General features: G+C 48.8%; 1 protein-coding gene across 1 annotated transcript in view; it reads right to left on the reverse strand.

Moving 5' to 3' along the window:
* Positions 1 to 7,110: 7,110 nt before the first annotated feature.
* Positions 7,111 to 22,173, reverse strand: part of TMEM51 (transmembrane protein 51) — a 48,370-nt gene continuing 33,307 nt past the window's right edge. The window contains exons 2-3 of the mRNA XM_080920973.1: positions 12,253 to 12,791; positions 7,111 to 8,034 (exon numbers count right to left, since the gene is read on the reverse strand). Of these exons, the coding sequence (XP_080777099.1) occupies positions 7,626 to 8,034; positions 12,253 to 12,593 (750 nt within the window). The 5' untranslated portion in view covers positions 12,594 to 12,791 and the 3' untranslated portion in view covers positions 7,111 to 7,625. The remainder of the gene's footprint in view (positions 8,035 to 12,252; positions 12,792 to 22,173) is intronic.

The following is a 22,173-nucleotide window of genomic DNA, read 5'->3' on the forward strand; positions in this document are numbered from 1 at the left end:
TTCCTTCTGAGTGAGAATTACACACATCCATTATCTTGTCTAGTTTATGAGCTGCTAGAACTGAGGCCATGCTTTATGTGTGCCAAACAAGCACTGTTTGCACTGAACCCTAATTGGTCAACTTAAAAATATTCTTTTCCACATGTATTTATTGTGTGTTGGGGTCGGGTGGGCAGAGATCAGGTGTGTTTGGAGGTCAGAGGCCAACTTGTAGGTGTTAGTTCTTCTCTGCCACAACATAGGTTCCAGGGATCAAACTCAGGTTAGGAGGCTTGGCAGCAAGCACCATTAACCTGCTGAGCCCTCTTGCCAACCCAGTTATTCTATCGTTAATGAGGCCAAAGTTGATCAGTGGTAAGAGACTGAAGTATCTATGCTAAATTCTTCATCAACTGTTCTCTCTTTTTCTTTAATAACCTTGTCATCATTTTAAATTGTGGTGAAATACAATGTAACATTTCGTGCTTCCTGTGTTTTAAGAATTTATTTTTTATAACTTTTAATTACTTGTCTGTATATGCATGTGCATGCATGCTTGTATAGTGTGTGTGTGCATGTGAGTGTATGTGTGTGTACACATACAGATAAGTGCAGGTTCCCATGGAGACAAGAGAGTGTTGGATGCTGTGGAGCTGAAGTGACAGGCAGGTTGGGTGTCGCCTAACATGGGGGCTGAGAACTGAACTCGGATCCTTTGGAAAAGCAATCAGTTTTCTTAACCTCTGAGCCATCTCTCCAGCCTCTGCTTTACCCACTAAACCATACCTTTTACAAGTGTTAGTGTTTTTGTATGCTGGGGGGAAGCCTGTCACCTTGTAGAATTGACATCATACCCTTGCAACGCAGGCTCCTTTCTCCTCCCTAAGCTCTGCAGAGGCATTCACTTCCTGCTTCTGTGGATTTGGCTCCTGTTTGTTCCTCATGTAAGTACGTGTCGCTGCGCCCGTCTTTAGAATGTATTTGTGTGGGACGAGTGTGCATAAGTGTGCAAAAGGCTAGAATAGGGCATTGGGTATCTTCTATTGCTTTGCTACCATATGTCCCTGAGACAGTGTCTCTCACTGAACAGAAAACTGTTCTACTTAGGGTGTTCGGCCAGTGGGCTCTGGTGATCAGCTGCCCCCCTCTCCCAGTGCTGTGGTTACAGGCACGGGAAGCATGTCTGGCTTTTCACATAGGGCACGAGGGTTTGAAGTCAGGTGCTCCTGCTTACAGATCAAGCTCGAGCTGAGCACAGGCAAGCAAGCCAGCGAGCACGCTTTTGGCTCTCTCTGGTCTTGATTGATCGTGGGTATGACGTGCCTATCTGAATATCTGTTTCTCCCGGACTTCCCCGAGACAATGGACAGTGACTTGGGATTGTAAGCTAAAATAAACCTGTCCTCGCTAAGCTGCAGTCTTTTCAAGACATCTCATCACAGACAGAAAATCGGAACAGGAGATGCTTCACCCACGGAAGCCACAGTGAGGTCTTCCACTCAGGGTGCCCTCCTCGGGGGTCCCTGGGGACCTTGTCCGAGTGTTCCCTGTATCCTTTGTTTTCCCAGGTGGAAGCCACTGGGTATCCATACTGCTGATACTTGCACAGTGTGGTTTGCCCCGCAAGCAAAGATCTTTATCACTGTTCTACTTTCCTGCACAAGGAAGTTGGGCGAGATGAACTCTAGAACCTTCCTACCCAAGGCCCTGCTCTCAGGATCGCCTTTGCACTTGGCCCACTCCTTAGATTTTCTGTCTTCGGACCCACAGTCTGTTTGCGAAATTGCATTGTATAAACATGGAAATTACCACTCAGAGTCCTTTCCCTTAATTTTTCCATGTGGTTTTCAGTCCAGGGATATTTTCCTCCATCCAGGTGATATTTGACAATATCTGGAAACACTTTTGACTGGCACAAGAATTAGTCATATTTCTGTTGCTGTAATAAAATGCCCGAGACAATCAACTTACATAAAAAAAAGGTTTACTTAGGATCATCCAGAGGTGTTGGTCCATGACTGTTGATCTGGTTGATGTGGAGCCTGTAGTAACATGGGTCATCGTGTGGGATCATGTAGTAGGGAAGGGTTGCTCATCTCAGGTGACCAGGAAGCAGAGAGAGGAGAGAGGGCCAGGGTCTCAATCCCTGTTGAAAGCACACCCCCTGTATTAATTTTTTTCCTTGCTGTGGCAAAAAAAAAAAAAAAAAAAAAAAAAAAAAAAAAAAAAAAAAAAAAAAAAAAAAACCTGGTAAAGGTCATTTAAGGAAGGGAGGATTTATTCTGGCTCCTATTTTGAGGGTGTAGTCAGTCAGTCCATCATGGTGGGGAAAGCACGGCAGCAGGAGTGGCTGACTGGTCACATGGCATCCACAGTCAGGATCATCTACAGAGATGAATGCTATTGCTCAGCTCTTTTTCCTTTTTAGTCAATCTGGCATCTCAGCCTAGGGGATGTTGCAACCCACATTCAGGGTGGATCTTCCCACCTTGATTAGCTTACTCTGACTTGCTTATACACATGCCCCTAGATGATTTTAGATTCTGTCTAGTTGGCAATCAATATTAATCATCATAATGCGCATAACTTCAAAGGACCTACTGCTAGTGACCTACTTCTACTGCTAGTGACCTACTTCTACTGCTAGTGACCTACTTCTACTGCTAGTGACCTACTTCTACTGCTAGTGACCTACTTCTGCCATCCAGGTCATCCAGGTCCCTCTTTCAAAAGCTCCACAGCCTTTAGATGGTTACATAGCCAAGAACCCAATATTTAAAACATAAACCTATAGGTGATATTTTAGATTCAAACCATGACATTCTAGTGACCTGAGGTGCTTCACCTAGACCCCAACTTCTTAAAGGATCCATCATCTTCCAGCGATACCCACTGGCTGGTGATCAAGCCTTTTCATAAGCCTTTGGGGGATAACTCTGATCTAAATAATAACGGTCCACTTGGGGGATGCTCTTGGCATTTCATGAGGACAAGTTAAGGTTGCTGCTGGCAGTCCTTCTGTGGACACTCTTTTGTCAGCGTCATCCAACCCCAACTGTGACAAGATTGATGTGAGACAAACAGGTTCATCTGAGGCCAAGCGTGGGGTTGACTCAATGGGAAGATGGCTTGCCTACTATGCACCAAACTGTAGAATGGATCCCTGGCATAGCGTAAGCTGGGTAAGGTGTAGCATTCTCATGTCTGTAACCTCAACAGTCATGAGGTAGAGGCAGGTAGATCAGAAGTTCAAGGTCACCGTAAGCTACTTAGCAAGTTCAAGGCTAGCCTGGAATATATCAGACCCTATCTCAGAGGGGGAAAATATGCATATCTAAGTATTCCAGTCTCCACAAAGTAGACCCGTGGGACAGCCTGCCTTCAGCATATTTATAGAATGCAGCCATTGACATTTTTCCACAGCCACTACTTTGGTTTTATTTCTGGCCCTGACTTAGCCTCTTGAGACCTTTCTATTATTGGCTTAAGGAAAAGATTAATGGACAGTTTTTGTTGCTTTCAGCAAATGGAAACATTTTAAGTCAGAAGTTTTGTTTTTGTTTTTTTTTTAACTTGGAAAATAAACATAAAAATAAAGTCTTAAAATTTATGGTTCCAGTTGTGGCTTGCTTTGCGGCATTTTGGTTGGTGAAATGAATGTTTTTAATTGACCTAGCATTAATCTTTAAAAATTATCTGTTATTGTGTGTGTGCATAATGTGCGTAGGTGAGGAAACATGATACAGCTTGCATAGAGGGGTCAGAGGTCAGAGGATACCTCTGTGGATGCTGGTTGCGCTGTCAACTTGACATGTGCATTTTCTTAATTAGTGATCAATGTGGGAGGGCTTAGCCTATTGTGGGTGGTACCATCCATGGGATGGTGGTCCTGGGTTCTATAAAAAAGCAGACTGAGCAAGCCATGGGGAGCAAGCCAATAAGCAACATCCCTCCATGGCCTCTGCATCAGTTTCCTGCCATGTTGGATTTTCTGTCCTCATGTTCTTCAGTGACGAACTATGATGTGGAAGAGTAAACCAAATCAACCCTTTCCTTCCTAACTTGGCTCTTGGTCACTGTGTTTCTTCATAGCAATAGTCACCCTAACTAAGACACTAGGAATTGAACTCAGGTCACCTTTACAAACGCAGCCACCTCACTGACATTGAGTTACTGTTAACCTTTTTTTTTTAAGTACATTTATTCCTTTATTTAATGTACACACACACACACACACACGTGTGTGTGTGTGTGTGTGTGTGTGTGTGTGTGTGTGTGTGATACTTGCTACAGCCCATGTGTGGATATCAGAGGACAATGTGTAAGAGTCAAGGACAAAACTTAGGTCATCAGGCTTGTGCTCCATTACTTTTACCCACCAAGCCATTTTGTCTACCTCAGCATTCTACATTACTTTTACCTGCTGGGCCATCTTGTCTACCTCAGCATTACCTTTAAAGTCACTAAATGGTTGTCTTCCTCCCATAGCATTTCCTGTAAGATGTGTCTTTCTGTAACCCTTTCTCTGTTGCCTTTATGCAGACTCTGAGGCTAAACTGAATATACTCTCTGCAAAGGCTCACATGGTGTGCTTGTACAAAAATAAACCAAAACAACAAACCAAATAACTTGTGGACTAGTCCTTGGGATCTGATTTTTAAAGCAAACGAGAAATTTATTGGAAATAAAAAATTTCAATCTCTATCATTTAACTTTGAAGGAAGCAGAAAATCTGATATCTTGGCTGTCATTTATGCACTAGCTTGTATCAAACCCTTCTTCATTTCCATGCAAACACTATCCACATAGCTTATTGGATTTTATTTAAGAAGCGAATTTTCAGTCTTTGCAGTGTATTATTTTCCTCACAGATGCAGGTGACTGTCCTTGACTGGGTACCTTCGCCGAGGGCACGTTCAGATACGACAGTGCAAGGACAGGGACTGAGAACATTTACCTGCTCTTCAAACTCCACACAGTTCCTGAGTTCTTCACAGCGCTGAGGCTTATCTCTGGGCACCACACCATCTTATCTGAAGTTTTCTTCCTTTCCTCATCCTAAGAAGATTTATAACCCAGAAAAGCCACGCCATGATTTCTGCTTCTAAAACTGTATTCTGGTCGTTTTATTTTGTTACATGCTCCCTGTTGTCTTGGAGCATGTTGTTAAACGATCTACAAATTCCCAGAGTGTATTTGACTTTGTAGGTACTGTTGACCATATCTTTGCTGTATCTTTCATAGAACGTTAATAAATTTTAGGTCATTATAACTTTGTAAAGTTCTGTTAAAGGCAAGCTTGGGACCAATGCACATATGAGAAATGGAACAGAAGTTTATTCCTATAACATTACAGAGAATTATACTTTAAGTCTACAATGGTGGAAGAATAGGAAAATAGGCTTTGTAAAAGTTACCTTTCGCTCTCTCTCTCTTTTTTTCTTTCTTTTTCAAAGGCACACTTTTTAAGACGTAAGTGACATGCTCAGGCTGATCTCTAAGTATGAGAGTTTATTTTCTTTTTAAAAAATTCTTCCCTTTGTTTATTATGTTGTTTGTGTTGTGCGTAGGCACACTCATACCATGGTGTATATGTAAAGAACCAAAGGACAACTTGTAGAAATGAATTTCATTTGAGTACGAGGTGAACAAAATGGTGGGACCATCATGAGGGCCAAGGCGAGGGAGGGACACAGGGGAAGTTGCTCTGGAGAAAGAATGAAGCTGCTGCTGGTGAGCTGAGAGTCCTCAGTTCTTGTCCTTGGGAGAGTTGGGAATTCCATAAAAGATGCTGTGGCATCCCACACTGTGCCTGACAGTCTGAGTTTAATCCCTGTGACACAGCAGGGAAGGAGAGAACTACTTCCACAGGTTCTCAGTGGTGTGTACACACACACACACACACACACACACACACACATACACACACATGCACACACAGAGAGACTTTTTTCTACACATTCTGGTTTTGGAGATGGGGTGGACTGGATCTCATGTAGGTCAGGCTAGCCCTGAACTCATAAATAATGGAATGGCCATAAATTCGTGATCCTCCTGTCTCCAACTCCTGTATGCTAGAATTACTGCCAATCTGGTTTATGTGGTTGTAGAGTCGGAACTCAGGGTTTCCTGTAGGTGAGGGAAGCCCTCTACTAACTGAGCCATGTTTCCAGCTCAGCCTTTCACTCTGACTTGTACCTATTAATTTCAGCCCATCTTGCTTGGTGTTAAGACTGTAATTTGCCTTCTAGCTTCCCAGAGCTTATTGTAAGACATTTAGAACCCAGAACACTTCCTCCTTCCCAGAAACCAAGGAGCGAGTGAGACTCCCAGCAGGCTGCTCCAAGCAGAAATCCTTTGGACTAGGGACTCTGTCCCAGGCTTTCCTCCAGGACCAAGATCTGGGTGCAGAGGTCTCTGTTCCCTTCCTTAATTGCCTGTGGTCACTGGGGTATTTCACAGTGGTATGTACTGTACTGTAGACACTGTCCCCTCCTAGAGGGGACATATCTATCTCCAGTCAGTTCCAGGGGTAGGTGACAGGCTAATCTCCTGGGGCTGCTGCTTAGGGTTGGGAGTGGGGCACTGCTAGAAGTTTCCAGTTCCTTCTATGTGGTCTGTGCGTTGATAATGGCAGCCTCAAGTCTCCTTGCAAGTGGTTTGTGTTCTTTTACCAAGTTTCTTGGCAGAGAGAGAAAGTAAGAATTCAGATTCCAGAGCCATTGGGTCTGAGCTCAGAGTTTCTTGTTAGTGTTGCAATATGGGGTGCTTCAGCTAACCCAAGCCCACGAGCTAACCCACAGAATAACGAGAAAACCAAGCATGGGTAGAGGTGATATGGGGTGACACAGCTGGTTCTTAGAACACAGCTCCCCTGTGAATTAGGTGTTCATGGTGACGAGCTGTCATTGTTACCACCCCTGCAGAAAAGGACTCAGAGGTCAGGTGTGCTACATATAAAACACTTTATTATAAAATGCCCAGTTGCATGGTGGTTGAGAAGGCTTGGAGCAGCCTCTTCCTCTCCCGCCCTTCACTGCCCACAGCAGACCAGGGTACAGAATCAGACAATTGTCTTCTGTGTCCCGAGCTGGAGATCATCAGGCCTTGGACCCTCAAAGAACCAGCAGCACCAGGAGCCTCTAGGGAACCCCCTCCATGACTCAACCCCCACACGGCCATCATTTTATTCACAAAACAGTCCTAGATCCTTTTGGCCAAGGCTGAGCCATGTTCTCCACTGCTTCAAAACTCCAGTGAAGAGAGCAAGAAGAAAAACTTTGTTTCCTCTTGAAACACAGCAACGGTGGTGGAAGCAAAGGGAGACAACCTTGGTCCAAACGTGTCACTAGGGATCCTGTCCCAGCTCAGGAGAGGAGTGTGTGGGCAATGATCCCAAGTGGGAAAAGAAGATGGAGAGGATGCCAAGGCCACACGCCTTGCTGTGGTTCAGAGCATCACAAACTCCCAGCATCCTGATGCCCCCACTCTGTGAGGCTCTGTGAAGGTTCTTAGTGAACTCCCTCTACCCAGAATCTCCATCACAGTGGCTAAGTGTGCCTTGACCTCCTCAGTGGGGCTGAAGTGGCTTTGGCGAAGTCTGTTGGTGTGGAGGGTGAGAGAGGAGGGAGTATGCAGAGAGTCTTTCAGTCGGGTGGCCGAGCGTCGGGGGCCTTTGCCTCGACCTCATCATACTGAGGCGGAGGCGTCAAAGGCTCGATTGAGGGAGGGGGAATGTTCTTGTCTGGGAGGGTGATCCTGAAGTCTTTGAGGTGAAGCTTTTCGGATTTAATCCTTCGAACTTTGAGTGGCTTCAGGCGTTTGGCCAGCTTGGAGTTTTGCCTTTCCGGAGCATGCCCTGGGCTGGTCTCTGTCTCTGCCCTGGTGCTTGTGGGGGTGGCCTCATCCAGCCCAGTTAACGATTCATAGGAGGGGAGAGAGATGCTCAGCCTTGGGTTCTGCTCCTGTCCCCTGCTCTCCGGGTAGCCTGTGTTCATCACTTCCTCGTAGCTCGGTACATAGTACCGAGAGGAGGCCTCCTCCTCCTCCTCCTGGCTGTGGAATGATAAACAGAGTGTCAGCACATGCTCAAGTCACTGGACGTTCACAAAAGGTGGGCTCAGGGTTACATTTGGACACTAGGTTCACACACACACCAACTCTGCAAAACCACACGCTGGCTCTAGAATTAATCGGGAAGTGTTTTAGCATAGAGGAACCAGTAAGATACCAAAGAACCAACTTTCCATTGCCAAAGGCACAATAAGTAAGGGCTTTCATCATGCTCATTTTACAGATGGGAAAACAAATACATCAAGGTTGTGATGGTTAATGTGATTGCCAACTTAACAGGATCTAGAAGCACCTAAGAGGGAAACCTTTGAGCCTGACCATGAGAGGTTTCTAGATTGGGTTCATGGAGGTGGAAAGACCCATTCTGAATGTGGGTGGCACCATCACATGTGCTGAGGACCTAGACTGAATCAAAAGGGTAAACTGAGCTTGGTACCAGCATCTGTCTCTGCTCCCACATCTCTCTTCCCAGGTAGGATAGGCTATGCCATCAACTCTGAGCCCAAGTCAACCCTTCTTTCCTTACGTGGTCTTTGTCAGTATTGACAAATGCACTCAGCACATAGATCAAGCTACTTGGTCACAGATTTAGGGGATGGAAGGGCAGGAGGCAAAGGCCCTACTGAACTTCAACTACACACAGTTGTTTGGGTGTGAATTTGGCAGCAATCTTTTCATATTTCATAACATACCAGGCGGAATATTTATCTCAACGCCCAGCTGGGTGGGTCCTTTGACCAAATTTTCAGTACTTGAAACAGCTGTGAATGTTAAGAGAAATGGGTGTCCCCAAGTAGAGAAGGAACATCCGAGTGATAATTTCTCCCTCACACTGGTCTTTACCTTTGAACGGTCCCACTTTCAAGGTACACCCCTATTCACGTGGCAGCAGGGATGGGGATTGTGGGTAACTGATTCTCCTCTTTTCTGTTACGTCTCATGTTTTCTAGACTACGTGTGTATGCTGGTTAATTCTGCGTGATGACCACAGAATGGCAGACCTTCCCCGAGGTCTCAGCTGAATCCCAAAAGATGCTCTCTCCCCCAGGTCTCTGGGTCATCGAGACTGTTGCAGACCTCAGCAGAACAAAGGTGTCTGGGAGGATTTCTGCCTTCACTCTGACTCACTATGGGACTGGGGCAGCTCAGTCTCTTCATCCCCTGAACTAGCTGTGATCCCCAAGAGTTCCCCTAAATGCCAGGTTCTTGAGCTAAGGCTGAATGACACCTGTGGGAAGCCTCCCTGGCTTCCACTCGCAGACGGGATGAGAGTCCCTGACATCCATAAACTCATGGTCTAATTCTTCATACTAGGCCGTTCTCACTCTCTTTTGGAGACAAGGTTTCAAGTGGCCCAAGTTAGCTTTGAGCTCCCTATGTAGTAGAGGATGACCTTGACCTTTGGGCTTCTTGCCTCAAAGAATACTGGCATTGTAGGTGTGCACCACTAGTGTATGGGGTGCTGGGGTTAAACCCAGGACCTATGGCATGTTAGGTAAGCACTCTACCACCTGAGCCACATCCTCCAGATTCTCCTCTTCTTAATCACATATACAGCCACGTGCCTTTATGCTGTCACAGTTGGCTCCGTAGGGGACAGCACACGGGAGGGGGGGCTGGTACATGAGCTATGTGACCCCGCGACACCGTAAATATCTCAGTTCACACAAAGTCACTGACCCCACATGCCTCAGAATGTGTCCCTGTCATTCAGCAGCAGGTAGCTGGCTCTATTTCTTTGGACTAATAGTAAAATAGCAAATATTGTCTTTTTTTCCCTCTTCTCTTTTTGGTGGTGGAGATGGGTAAGGACATCACCCAAGGAAGACAAGTGCTCTACCACTGTGGTACATCCCTAGTCTGCATGTGTATTTTCAGGGTCAGAAAATGAGACCAGGGCATGGTTTAATCCTAACATTGGAGAGGAAAAAGCAGGTGGATCTCTGTGAGTTGGAGGCCATCCTAGTCAGCATAGCAAGTTCCAGGCTAGTCATGGTTACATAGATAGTGTCAGAGAGAAAGGGGGAGGGGGAGAGGGGGAGGGGAGGGGGAAGGAAGAGAGGAAAAGGAAGGGAGAAGGGAGGGGGAAAGGGTTAGGGTTAGGGAAAAGGGAAAAGGGATAAAAGAAAGAAAAAGAGGGAGGGAGAAAGGGGGAGGGGGAAAGGAGGGAGAAAGAAAGGAAAAAAACAAGACCCATGTTTCTGACATAAAGCACCCTCTCCCCTTGCTATATATGACATCTAAAGGAAGAAAATACAAACTTTGAAAATCCCACCACCTGCATTCCTTAAAACAAAACCAAAACTCTGATCTTGCAACCCAGAGGTAATCACGCAGTGTGTCGTGGTACCCTGTCTGTCTGCCACTGTTCCCCTTGAGCCCACGCACAGTGTCTCACGTGCTGGAGCCTTCCTAAAGGCAGTGCCGCCATAATGCCTCATACTCGGGGTTGTGGGGGTTGCTCTGCATTAAAGGACACAGGCCAGCATGGCCGGGGGAGCCGTCTTTTATCTACCTGTCATTTATATGTACATGTTCTCCCAAGTGCTGTCATGGCACACATATGGAGGTGAGGGACAAGCTTCATGTGGGTTCCCGAGATTGGCAGCAGGCCCTTTTACCCACAGAACCACTTTGCTGGCCCCATAATGTCCATGGCACACCTAGGAGACACATCTCTGGGATGTCTGTGAGGGTTTCTGGGAGTAGGTAAAGCCCCGAGTCAATGTGCATCATTTACATAAATAGGGCCATGTCAAAAGGCAAGGCCTTCTTCCTGGTCTAGGGTCGACCAGTAGGAGCAGAAAGTACCGACTGCAGCCTCAGGCTGCTCCCTCACAGAGACCCCCTAACATGGTGAGTTTCCTGACTGTTGCCTGGTGCCTCGCCATCTGAACTGTGCATGACCCACTCAGTCCCAGATTTACCTGTGGTTGTCACATGGTCATTCCCTGTGGCCCCATCGAGTCCAAAGCCATGCATGTGGGGGCCAAGGCTATTTCCAGAGAGTTTTAACCCACCTGACTCAAATGAGGGAAATACCATTTATGGGCTGGGTCCGGATGAAGCAGGGGAAGAAGGCAGAGACCTGAACACCAGCATTCATCTCTCTCTGCTTTCTGAGTTCCCACAGGATGTAACCACCCACCCCAGGCTCCTGCTGCCGCACCTTCCCATCCATGAGTCAACAATGAGAGACAGAACAAACCTTCCATCTTTAAGCTGACTGTGTATTTGAGAAGAACATGTACTACAGATGTGCTGACTGCCTAAGCTTGTCAGTTTGATACCAGCTGGAGCAGTGGTTCTCAACCTTCCTAACGCTACAACCCTTCAGCACGGTTCCTCATGTTATGGTGACCCCCTCCCCCACACCACCATAAGATGGTTCCCATTGCTACTTCATACCTGTAATTTTGCTGCTGTTATGAATCGCAATATAAATACTTTTGAAAATGGAGTTTTGCCAAAGGGGTAGCGATCTACAAGCTGAGAACCACTGATTTAGAATCGCTTGCCTCTGAGAACGCCTGCATCTGTGTGTGCAGGGTGTGGTGCTGACCAGTGGAGGTGGAAAGGTACACCCTGAACATGGGTGGTAGCATCCGTGACTGGCTGGAAAGGAGACCCAGAGCTGAGTGCAGGACTCTCTGTGCACATTAACTCATTGCTCTCAGTTCTTGACGGTGGGGGTCCTGCCTTCTTGACTCTCCCAAAATGATAGACCTGCCATTGTGAGCTAAATAAATCCTCTCTCCCTTAAGCTGCATTTGTCAGAGTGCTTTGATCGCAGCAACAGAAATGCACCTTAAGAGAGATGCCAACCTTTATTACATATGCCCTATCTAGTGTCTATCACTTAAATACGTTCGTTATATTTTTGGCCAAGGGGAAATATTGTGACTTGACCTTTTAAATTCAAGTAGACACACTCAGCATCTGGGACAGAGAGACAAACAGCCTAGAGCCCTGGGACCCTAGCCCCCACTAGTTTCTGTGCTACACCCTTATGATCCACCTAAGCTACCGGATTTGGGAAGCCTGCATCTAGTAAGCACAGGGTAGTTGTGAAAATGATATGAGGCACCTTCCCGGGGGAGAGTAGAAACACAGACTCGTGGAGTAATGAACTCTCTCGGTGATCCTACGTGCAAGTGTGTCCCTACCCTAGGCTGGAGGGAGAGGTCACTTGGATCTCACCTGTCTTCTTCTTGGGAGGGGGGCACGGTTCCTGCCTGCTGCTGAATTCTGGCCAGCTCCTCGCTCTGCCGCAGCTTCCTCTTGTCCCGGATGCTCAGGCAGATGGATAGTAACAGCAGCATCACGCCAGCCCCGACCAGCACGTAGGCCACTGAAAAAGTCTTGCTCTTGAGGATGCCACCACCTCCCTCCGTCTTGTTGCCCTGAGCCGTTGGCTTATCCGCAGGGCTGAAACCAGGAACCAGGTTCCACATGGCCATGATGACCCCAAGGACCAGCATCCCCAGGCCGATGGCCGTCAGTGCGTAGTGTGAGCCGTTGGCCTTGGACTGGGCCATCATGACAGCGGAATCTCTTTGAGCGAGACCCCGGCTCAAAGAGAGAGAGAGAGAGTACGTGACAAAGCAGCAGTGTCAAGACAGTCCTTCCACGCAGCAAAGGAACTCTCCGCTGTCACAGTGAGAAACCATCCGCAGACTCTCAGTCGAAGGCTCTCTTCAAATGCCAGGTGTCCGGGATAAACGGAGCAGATGAGCGCTCTGAGGAAGAGAGGGGATGAGAGGGGATCAGCTCTCTCTTGGGGAGGTTCTCTGTGAAGGAGGTACCAGGCAGGGCTGAGCCACCAGCCTCCGCCCTGGCCTTACCTCTAATACATTCCAGATGTTCCAGCCACCACCCCTGTGCTAGAAGGGAAAACCACCAGATCTGTCCCTGCAGGAAGCCAGTGAGATCAGTGCTCAGAGCAGCTGCAACATGCAGTGAGGTTTAATGAAGTGTGGTCTGCTCTCAGCCCTCGTGGGGGACAAGTGTGAGAGACAGAGATGTCATTGCTGGGCTAGAGTCAGTCATATCCCAGTCACCTGGGGGGGGGTCACCTGGAGGGGTAGGGGCAGGATGCAGCAGTAATGAATCCTATCCAGTTAGCCTGCTGGGATTGGTATATTACCCTCACTGGCTCCCTATTAACTGTCATGGAGTGGAAAAATCCCTTCTCTTAGAACCATGAGCATTGCCTCCTTGGCCATGTGGCCTTACCACCTTAGTTTGCACACCCTTTCCAAGTACCCCCCAGTTACCAGGTTACCCACCCCCCTTTCCAGGTATTCCAGTATGCTCCACTAGCTACTGGGGATGGGCCTGTCTTCCAGTGGTCCCCTGCTTGTCCTCTCGGCTCTCCACACAGCAAGAGTCTCAACTGAGTCGTGTGTGCTCACGTCCAGTGACATGAACGGAGGCCGTAAGGCAGCTCAGGAAGAAAAGCGTTGCCTCAGCCCCATCTCCCCACATCCTGAAGGAGGCAGATGTCTTCCCATTCCTCATCTTCCATGTCCGGGAGAACCCCAAACTAATGCAAACCACCAAACAACCCTCTTCCGATGAAGCCACTCAAAGACCCGTGGGAACCCTCAGTGAGCTCGGGAACCTAGAGGAGGCTGTAGTTTTGGAAAGATTTGGAGGTCATGGAGGAGGAGAGGGCAGGGCCCCAGTCTGCCCAGCATACATTCAGAGGGTGGGGAGGAAACTGCTGAGCAGGATTGCCCAGCCGATGCTTGTGATGGACAAGCCTTGTTTTCAACCCTGCATTCCTTCCAACCTTTCTGAAAGCACAGCTGATCGGGCGAAACGCGATGCCGCGGAGATGTTTTCTTGTTAAACTTTCGCCTTCATCTGAAACTCTCCGCTTTGTTAAAAAAAAAAAAAAAATGACTCTAAAAATATCTGGGACAACATCCTCTCTCAGCTTGAAGTCCTCGCCTTCCCTTTTTCCACCCAGTAAATGTTTCTGGTGTATCTGGCTACCTGCAAGGTCCATGGGAGACCCTGCAGATGCCGGGGCGGGGGAGGGGAGGGGAGAAGGAAGGGGACACTGGGGAAGCAGAGACAAAGAATGACAAGAAATGGAGGAAAGCATGCAAGCTCTGGAGATGGGCAGTGTGTGTGTGTGTGTGTGTGTGTGTGTGTGTGTGTGTGTGTGTCCTAGCTTGGGCTGGAGCTTCTGGAAGCTTCAAAGAAGGGAAGTTTCATTGGTGTGAAAGGGCTACATGCAGAATTCACAGCTGTGTTCATGGGCACAGTATGCGTGTCTGTATGCATGGCTATGTACGAACAGGTACACTTGCATAACTGCGAATGCATGATCAGGGGTGTGTATGAACACACACGCCAGGTTTACATGTGCATGCTCCGTGCTGTCTGCGCGCAGGCGTGTGGAAGCTGTGTGTCTGTAGTATACAAAGCACAGAGACAGCCCTAGTCGGCCCAGGGGGACCACCTTGTCAGACATACAGGCTGCTTGTTTTGGTTTTTCGAGACAAGGGTTCATGTAGCCCACACTGACTTTGTACTTATTGTATACCCCAGGATGACCTTGAACTTCTGATCCTCCTGTCTCCACCTCCCAAGTGCTGGGATCACACCACATCTGGTTTATGTGGTGCTGGGGCTGGAACCCAGGGCCTTTTAAGCAAACCGAGGAAGCACTGAACCATCTGAGTACACCCTAGTAGGGCCGGGACTCCAGTGGCTGCCTTCTTCAGAGCCCATGCTCTCCAACCCATGAGCCCCTCGGTCTGAGAAAATCTGGTTCCCACTGGCCTGATGTTTGTCTTATATCTGGCTTGTTGACTGCTCGTGGACCTGTGGTATATATTTAGCCTCCAGTTTGCTTTCCCTTGCCGAATATACACAGAAGCTAATTTTATGCTTAGATGATTTGGGCCACAAAGCCTTCAGCATGTCCTTAACAAGTAGCAATCCGGAGTGGGGGCAGATAGGGGTATCCGGCTCTGACAAGCTGTTCTCTAGAGCCCAGGGCAGGACCTGCTCATCACCATTCACATCTGAGACAGCCTGGAGACACAGGAATAGCGCTGTGTCTTGGATTTTAAAATGCTCTGTTAGCAGAGGGAAGAGGGGTCCCCTACCCGGGGCTACTGGGGAGGCTCTGGGCAGACTCCTGCGCAGCTGCCACGCTAAAACCACCAGTTTTGGATCCCCCTGTGTAAGCAAGAGACAAAGTTCTAAAGCAGCCGTGGGCATTTTGGTTCTGTGAGGGATTCATAGTGAGACACCTTTTTGGAGGCTGGGAGCTTGAGGTGGGCCTCTATATGGAGGGGCAGTGGAAAAAGTCAAGGGGAGGCTCTGGAGATGGCGCGTCCGACGAAGTGCTCGCTGTACGCGCAATTAGGACCTGAGTTCAAATCCCTAGGACTCGGGTAAAAAGCCAGGCAGAGCAGTGTGTGCCTGTGGAAGCTGGCGACCATAGGATCGCTGGGGCTTGTTGCCTGCAGGCTTAGCTCCAGGTTTCGAAGGAGAGACCGTTTCTTATGGGCATAAGATGGAGAGCAATAGATCAGGACATAGGACACCCTTTTCTGCCATCCCACCATATACATAGGCATGCCCAACTGCACACAAGTGCACATACCACACAGACAGACAGACAGACAGACAGACAGACAGACACACTCACACACACACACACACACACACACACACACACACACACACACACACACAGAGAGAGAGAGAGAGAACTACCCTGGGCAGTAGAGTGAGGACAGTCCACACTGGTCCCCAACCCTTCCATGGTCTTCTCCGTGCCCACCACAACCCCAAAGAAGAAAATGGAAACACATCCAGGTCACTGTTTGATGGACAGACAAGCACCCCCAGCAAAACCATGAGGCATAAAGGCCAATGCCCAAGAGGAGAAAGACAGGCCACTCTCACGTGAGAGCCCGGATCCGAGCCTCAAATCCCAGAAAGGCTGCTTTTGTCTGCCTGACTCCCGGCACTCTGTGGCAGGAATGCAGCAGGCCCTTAAGAAATGCCCGTAGGCTGGGCAAATGAATTCCCATGTTGAGCCCATATCTTCATCAACAAGGGAAAGTCCAGGCCCAGGCAGATACTGACAGGAAAGGATTCCTAAGATCTCACTCAGGAGTCATGGGGTACCCGTATCTTGTTCTCGGATGCTAATGAGAACAAAGGTGATTCCATCCTATCACTCCATGGCAGGTCTGAGGTTGCAGATGCCCAGCTCTCTGGTCCTCCCCAGGAGAGGTCAGCCTAGCCATACTGGGGGGAGGAAGTCTCGGCTCAAATATCAGAGTGCTCCCTCTGCCTGGCGCAGGCCAGGGTGAGTCACGGCTGTTCATTCTCAGCCGGACCCAATTTCCACAGACTGCAACTTCAAGACCACCAGTGAAACAAAACAGACAGTAAGGACTGGCGACTGACTCAGTGGTCCCAGCGGTTCTTTCACCTCCCTAACGCTGCGACCCTTTAACACGGTTCCTTGGGCTGTAGTGACCCCCAGCCACGGAGTTATTTCGTCGCTACTTCACAAATGTCATACTGCCACTGTTGTGGATTGTAATATAAATATCTGATATGCAGGATGTCTGAGATGCCATCCCCAAGGGGGACGCACAGGTTGACAGCCGCTGCCACATCCCATTTCCCCGAACTGAGAATTCAAAACCACAAACCCTGCAAACAGACTTCTCGGCTGCTGCAGGGCAGAGAGCCCAAGCTGGTCCTCTGAGCCATGCTGGGCTGTTCTGCAGGTTAGGGACTGGGAAGTGAGCTCAAGCCTTGGACTCCTGGTGCCACCCTCAGCTTTACTGGGAAGATGGCTCGCCAGACCAATGTGAGGGCTCGCCTTGCCTCAGAGACTGCTGGCCATGCCTCAGCATTACCTACTGTCTGCCAAGCTGCATGATTGGGAAAGGGATTTTGCCCTGGGGACATGGCCTCTGCTGCATCGACATCACTGAGGAGTTCCAGCGGGACCTGCCAAGTTCAGTCCGGAGTTGCTTTTGTCACCGAGGCCCACTGTCACCTTGTCGGGGTGACAGGAAAACTCTGAGTTGTAGCTCTTTTTGGGGTCCTGCCCGGCAGAGAATTTTGGACTGAGGCCCAAAGGTATTTGGATGCCTATTTCTATAGCCAGGGAGATCTCTGTGATTAGACATCTAGGAAAACAGGGAAGAGAGAGAGGGTAGGAGGGCTGGGGTGCCAGAGGCCGGCGACGTGGGCACCACAAAGCCTGGGAGTGGACAGTGAGAGAGAGATAGGTGATCTTAGAAACAGCATGGCATTACCAGCTCTGTGTGAGTCCGAATCAGGGACCGGAAGGCACTCACCCAGAAACTCCGGCCACCTGGAGATGGGATGAGTCCCAACACCCCGTCATCTCTGTCCTGGATCACACAACTAGTAAACAGTTGGGTCAAGATTCCCAATCAAATCTGGTGTGTCAGCTAACCCTGTGTCCCGAGCCACTGGTTCCCATAAGGCTGAGTCCCCGAGGCTACTCCCCGGGCTAGGCGGACAGGTTCTGCAGTGTGTCATCATGAAAACAGAGTGACAGGCAAATGAATTATTTCTGTTTTGTTTTGTTTTTCACCTTGATGAGTTTGCTTTAAATCATTCCTGGGCCCATTCTGTGTGGTGCAGTTCAGGAGACGGACAGGCATGTGACATTTGTTCATAACCCATCTGAAAGATCAGAGAATCGCTAATGGGGTGAAATTCATTGTGACTGACAGCAAGATGCTTGCCTGGTACCCAAGCACTTGGGAAGCTGAGCCAGGAGGATCACTGTGAGTTCCAGATCAGCCTGGTCTATAGTGTGAAACCATGACCTCTCCTGTTCCCAGCAACTAACTGAACTCAAGTCCTTTCCCAAAGACTGGCTTATAGACCCCAGGCATCTCTAGGGACCCAGTGGCCTCAAGACTGCCATTGGGTAACCAGCTTCTAACACAAGAACCTTCAAAAATCACACCCAAAAGATACATAAACTATAGCAACCATCTGATAGTTTCCTGTTTGGTTTTATGAAGAAAGACGCTCAGGTTCAGAGAAGCAAAGCTGCTTTTCCAAAGCCACACAGCCAGTACAGAGCTGGGGTTAAAGTATACTTCATCCAATAAGTTGTGATTTTTTTTTTAAACCCCAGCCAGCACCCCTAGTGTCTTGAGATGTTGAAGTTCCTGTGATGGCGTCAAAGTTAAGAGATGAAGCAGTCCAGGGAAGAAACAACCCGCGTGATTCCAGAAGAAAGAGCATCTCCCAGAATGCACCAGCCTTGCTGGGAAGAGAGGCAGCTCCTCTCCCAGATTCCTGGCACAAGGCGCTGGTGGACGTCATAAGCCAACATCACCAGGTCTCTCACTGATTCACTTAAGTTTCTGATAAGTTAAAGACATCAGGTCTGCCCTATAGTCCCCAGGATGTAGGCCACAGGAGACAGGTTCAGAAACCCATGCCTCCCATGGGAGTTTGTCTCAAGCTCTTCTCTTAGCAAGTGGCTGATGGATAGCCTCATGGACCAGACTGGCATCAGGGACCCAGCCCATAAGTGCTAGGAGCATTCTGTGTTCCCTGGACAGCATTACACTGGTGACTTTCTCTAGGGAGACAGAGCCTATAGACTCAGAGCAGCAGCCAAATCTCTGCACTGTCCACACCCATCGGCCTCTCTCAGATGGGTCACAACTGTCCTGCCACCCTGGCGAAGGCAGGTGAGTGCTATGGCCAGGCTGGCTCGGAGCTCCTGCCCTGGGCGTGCTGAGCACCTCATGCTCTGTACAGCTGAGCCTGCTCTCCGATGTGAGCCTGAAGGAGGTGCCGTCCCCAACGCTGCTCATTTAAGGAGCAGGGGCACCGGGGACAAGAGGCTCAGAAGCTTGTCTGGGGCCTCCCCATTGAAGAGCTACAACCTTGTCTACTGCCCTCTACGCCTCCAAGGGCTCAGTCATCCTTTGTATATCTGGAGATGAGGCAGACATGTCCCCAAGAGCAGTGGCATCTTCTGAGGCATTGATGAAGGTCTGAGAAGGTGAAGGATGGGGACTGAGAGGGAAGCCACATGTCCTATTTAACTGTCTGTCCTGCTGATCGAGGGACTCCTATCCTGAGAGGTGACACACAGTAGCTCACACGATGACCCTCCAAGATAACAGTAAGATCTCTGCTCCTCCTCCTTTCCTCTTCCTCCTCCTCCTCTTCTTCCTTCTCCTCTTCCTCCTCCTCTTCCTCCTCTTCTTCCTTCTCCTCTTCCTCCTCCTCTTCCTCCTCTTCTTCCTACTCTTCCTCCTTTTTATTTCTTTTTTAAGACAAAGTCTTACACAGTCCCAATTGGCCTCCAACTCACTATGTAGCCAAGGACGACTTTGAACTCCCAATCTTCCTCTCTCTCTCTCTCTCTCTCTCTCTCTCTCTCTCTCTCTCTCTCTCTCTCTCTCTCTCTCTCTCTCTCTCTGTAGTGCTAAGGTTGCAGACGTGCAGCACCGTGCCCAGTTTGTAGAAATTGAACCTAGATCTTCATGCACGCTAGGCAAGCATTCTACCAACTGACCACATCCCCAACAGCCCCCGCAACCTCAGACTGGAACCTTTATGTGGCCAAAACATTTTTCAGCTGTGATTAAGCCAGGGATCTGAGCCTGGCAGATTTCTCTGGGCAGGCAAGGTGAGTCCAACCGAATTACACATGTTTCTACATGACAGAGGTGAAGAGGTCAGAAGAGGAAGCGGCAGGTAATAGGGTGGTGGCAGGTGGGACGGGCACCCTGAGGGGTGCAGGAAGCTTCTAGAAGCAAGAAAAATGGAAGAAACTGGTTTTACTCCGAGCCTGAGAAAAGAGCCCACTCTGCCGACGAACACTGGCTTAGACGTCTGACCTCTGGGAACTCTGAGGATGTGTGGTCAGCCAGCACCTTTGGGGAATTTCTTCCAGCAGCCACAGGATGTGGCTATGAGCAATGTCCTTACACCTGTCACCACGAGGCCTTCCATTCCACAGTAGCAGGTGTCACCAGGCACCACACAATGCCTTCCTCCAGACACACAACCTCTTGCAGCCACGCCTCCTGGAGCTTTCGCATCAGGCCGAGCAAGTAGCCCTCGCTCTGAATTTGCACTTTAACCAGGGTACTGCCATGACCCAGGCAAACATTACTGAATCCCACGTGGGGCAAAGGCTTGAGGGAGAAAAGCTCTTTGGTACCTCATCCCTAGCCACTCGGGTTTCTCAGAACTGTCCTTCCAGAGTCTCAGGTGCAAGTTTGGGGATGTGGCTCAGCTGGTCCAGTGCTTGCCTAACATGCACAAAGCCCTGGTCTCAAACCCCAGCTTCATATAAACCAGGCATGGCGGCTCATGTCTGTGATTAGGTACTAGGGACATGGAAGGACCAGAATTCAAGGTCATTTCTCAACTAAATAGGAAGTTCAAGGCTAGCCTGGGCTACCTGAGACCAAAGACAAAGAGCCCAGCACATGAGGGAGTATGGCCTAACCAAGGCACATGGGAGGAGGGCTGCCTGAGATTTTCCATGAGAGCCAGCCCTCTGTGGTCCTTGGCTATTTCCATCCACGAGGATACACTTGGGGGACATTTGTCTTTCAATATCTGGATTTAGTTTGTTATTTTATCCTTTTATTTATTTATTTTAGCTTTATGGTGGAGGTAATTTGAAAAAAAAAAATTCTTGTGCAGGGTGGAACCAGTAAGAGACTCTGGAAACTCTCTGCCTCTGGAGCTTCACCTGCCTCTCTCCCTGGAGCAGTGGACCGCAGTGACTTCCCCCAGCTCAGGCTCTTCCTGTCCCCTGCTCCCATAGCCAGCCGGCGAGCCAGTTTTCCTCTCTAACCGCTCACTTGGGTATCTGGCCGGGCCCACTCAGGTGTCTGACAGGCTTATGGAAGCACCAGGTACCACATGGGTGTTTCATCAGTATTCTTGATTATTTCTGACCAATTCAGTATTGTTTGAATATCACTGTTTTGTTTTATTTATGCCCTTCAGTGTTTTTTTTTTTTTTAAATTATTATGCATGTACCTTTATCATCGACTCGTGAAGTCACAATCTTGTTCGAATTTTCCAAACCTCCATGATGAATTTTTAAGAACAATTTCAGAGAAAAGCTTGAAGTTCAGAGACGCTCAGACACCTGCTCAGGGCCACACAGTGAATGAATGCTCAGAAGATTGAAGCCCATCTATCGAAGGTCTCCCAACACCCATCACAGATCCTTCCCAGAAGCCCTTGCCAGGTCAAGAGGTAAAATTCCTTTCTCTTTGAATTGCTTCCAGGTGTGAGTCACTGTGCCCCCCACAGCTCTGGTCCTTTCTGGCTGTGGTTTAAGTAACCAGCGTTGGGTTGTTTAATCATAAACCTGGTAGAAGGCTGAGGTGAGAGACCGAAAGAGCCGGGTGAGTCCTGGCCCAGACTAGTCTACTTGGTCACCGTGCCCAGGCACACACACGGGGACTTCCCCAAAGCCAGGGTGCTGACTGGGTTGGTTTCTCTCGAGCTATTTTTCTTAGTCACCCCTCTATGTGTCCTCTGTTCCTGGTTTGCTTTATTTGTGACAGGGTCAAGGAGCCCAGGTTAGCTTCAAACTCACCATATAGCTAAGGATGACCTAGAACTCCTGGTCCTTCTGTCTCTACCTCCCAAGTATTAAGATGATGGTCACGGACCACCATGCCTGGTTCAGCCTCTCCTTTTTGTATAAGGGCACCAGTTGCATTGAAGGGAGAGAGGGATAGCCATATGGTCCGATAGCAGCTCAGTCACCATTTCAAAGGTCCTGTCCCCAAATACTTCCATTCTGAGGCCTTAGAGGACTTCAGCACACACATCCGGTAAGCTACAACCCAACCCTGCAGGGGCCTGCTTCCTTTGACTCAGCCAGTAACTCCCCAAACCAATTTCTCACCTCCTGCCCTTTCCAGCAGCCCCGAAGGGTACCTTCTACGTCTGCCCACCTTTACAGAGAATGGAATCCCAGCTCTGTCTCCAAATGAGCGACTGTTTTGCACAGTTAGATACCAAGATGCAGACCTACAGGGGAGACAGGACCAGTAGTAGCCTCTCTCCTAGCCTGTGGGAGACCCATACTC

The sequence above is a fragment of the Micromys minutus genome (genome assembly GCF_963924665.1).
Source record: "Micromys minutus genome assembly, chromosome: 9".
NCBI classification, from domain to species: domain Eukaryota; kingdom Metazoa; phylum Chordata; class Mammalia; order Rodentia; family Muridae; genus Micromys; species Micromys minutus.